General features: G+C 53.4%; 1 protein-coding gene across 1 annotated transcript in view; it reads left to right on the forward strand.

The window, feature by feature from the left end:
* The window catches only part of UBAP1L (ubiquitin associated protein 1-like), a gene marked incomplete at its 5' end in the record, with an annotated part of 6,023 nt that extends 5,463 nt beyond the window's left edge, over nucleotides 1-560 (forward strand). The window contains one exon of the mRNA XM_010075285.1: nucleotides 426-560. Within this exon, the coding sequence (XP_010073587.1) occupies nucleotides 426-560 (135 nt within the window). The remainder of the gene's footprint in view (nucleotides 1-425) is intronic.
* Between the last annotated feature and the right edge of the window lie 144 nt (nucleotides 561-704).

The raw sequence follows: 704 nt of genomic DNA on the forward strand, positions 1-704 counted from the left end.
GGGTGTCAGGCAGGGGGTTATTTATTGAGGACGTGGCTCCAGGAGATGTTGTGACGCTGGGGCCCAGCCTGAGCGAGGGGGGAAGAGGGAGAAATTAATTCCAGCTTGTCCTCACTGCCTTTTCCCGATCTCTTTATAACGCAGGCAAACACTTGCGTGGAATTCATATTAAACTTTATAAGGAGTAAGTGAAGCTAGAGACAGACTTTATTAAATATTTTTTTTTAATTTAAAAAGTTGACGTAATGGCACACTTTTAATGCTGCAGTGGTATGTGTGCCCTCGCCCGTCAGCGGTAATACAACCCGGCCGGGTCGGCTGGCTGCAGCCCCGTCGCCCAGCACTGCTCCTGCTGCAACGCTGCGATAAATCCATCCCTAAAACCCCAGGATAACATCGCTCCTTTCTCTTCTTTCTCCCTCCAGGCAGCGGAATTCCTGCGTTTGTTAGCTCAGTTTAACGATATGGGTTTCCAGCAAAATGAAATCAAAGAAGTTCTTTTGCTCTGTGGGAATCAGCGGGAGAAGGCGCTGGAGGAGCTCATGATGAAAACCCACTGACCACCATCCTGGACTCCGGCCGCAGCTTCCCCTCTGCAGACCAGACCCCCTAAGGACTCGGGTGGGTCGATAGGCACTTGCCCTCCTGCTGCCCCATCCCATGCCGAGCGGCATGGCTCGCCCGCCCCGCGCGCCCCGCGGGAA

Source organism: Pterocles gutturalis, unplaced genomic scaffold, assembly GCF_000699245.1.
Source record: "Pterocles gutturalis isolate BGI_N339 unplaced genomic scaffold, ASM69924v1 scaffold16967, whole genome shotgun sequence".
Classification (NCBI taxonomy): domain Eukaryota; kingdom Metazoa; phylum Chordata; class Aves; order Pterocliformes; family Pteroclidae; genus Pterocles; species Pterocles gutturalis.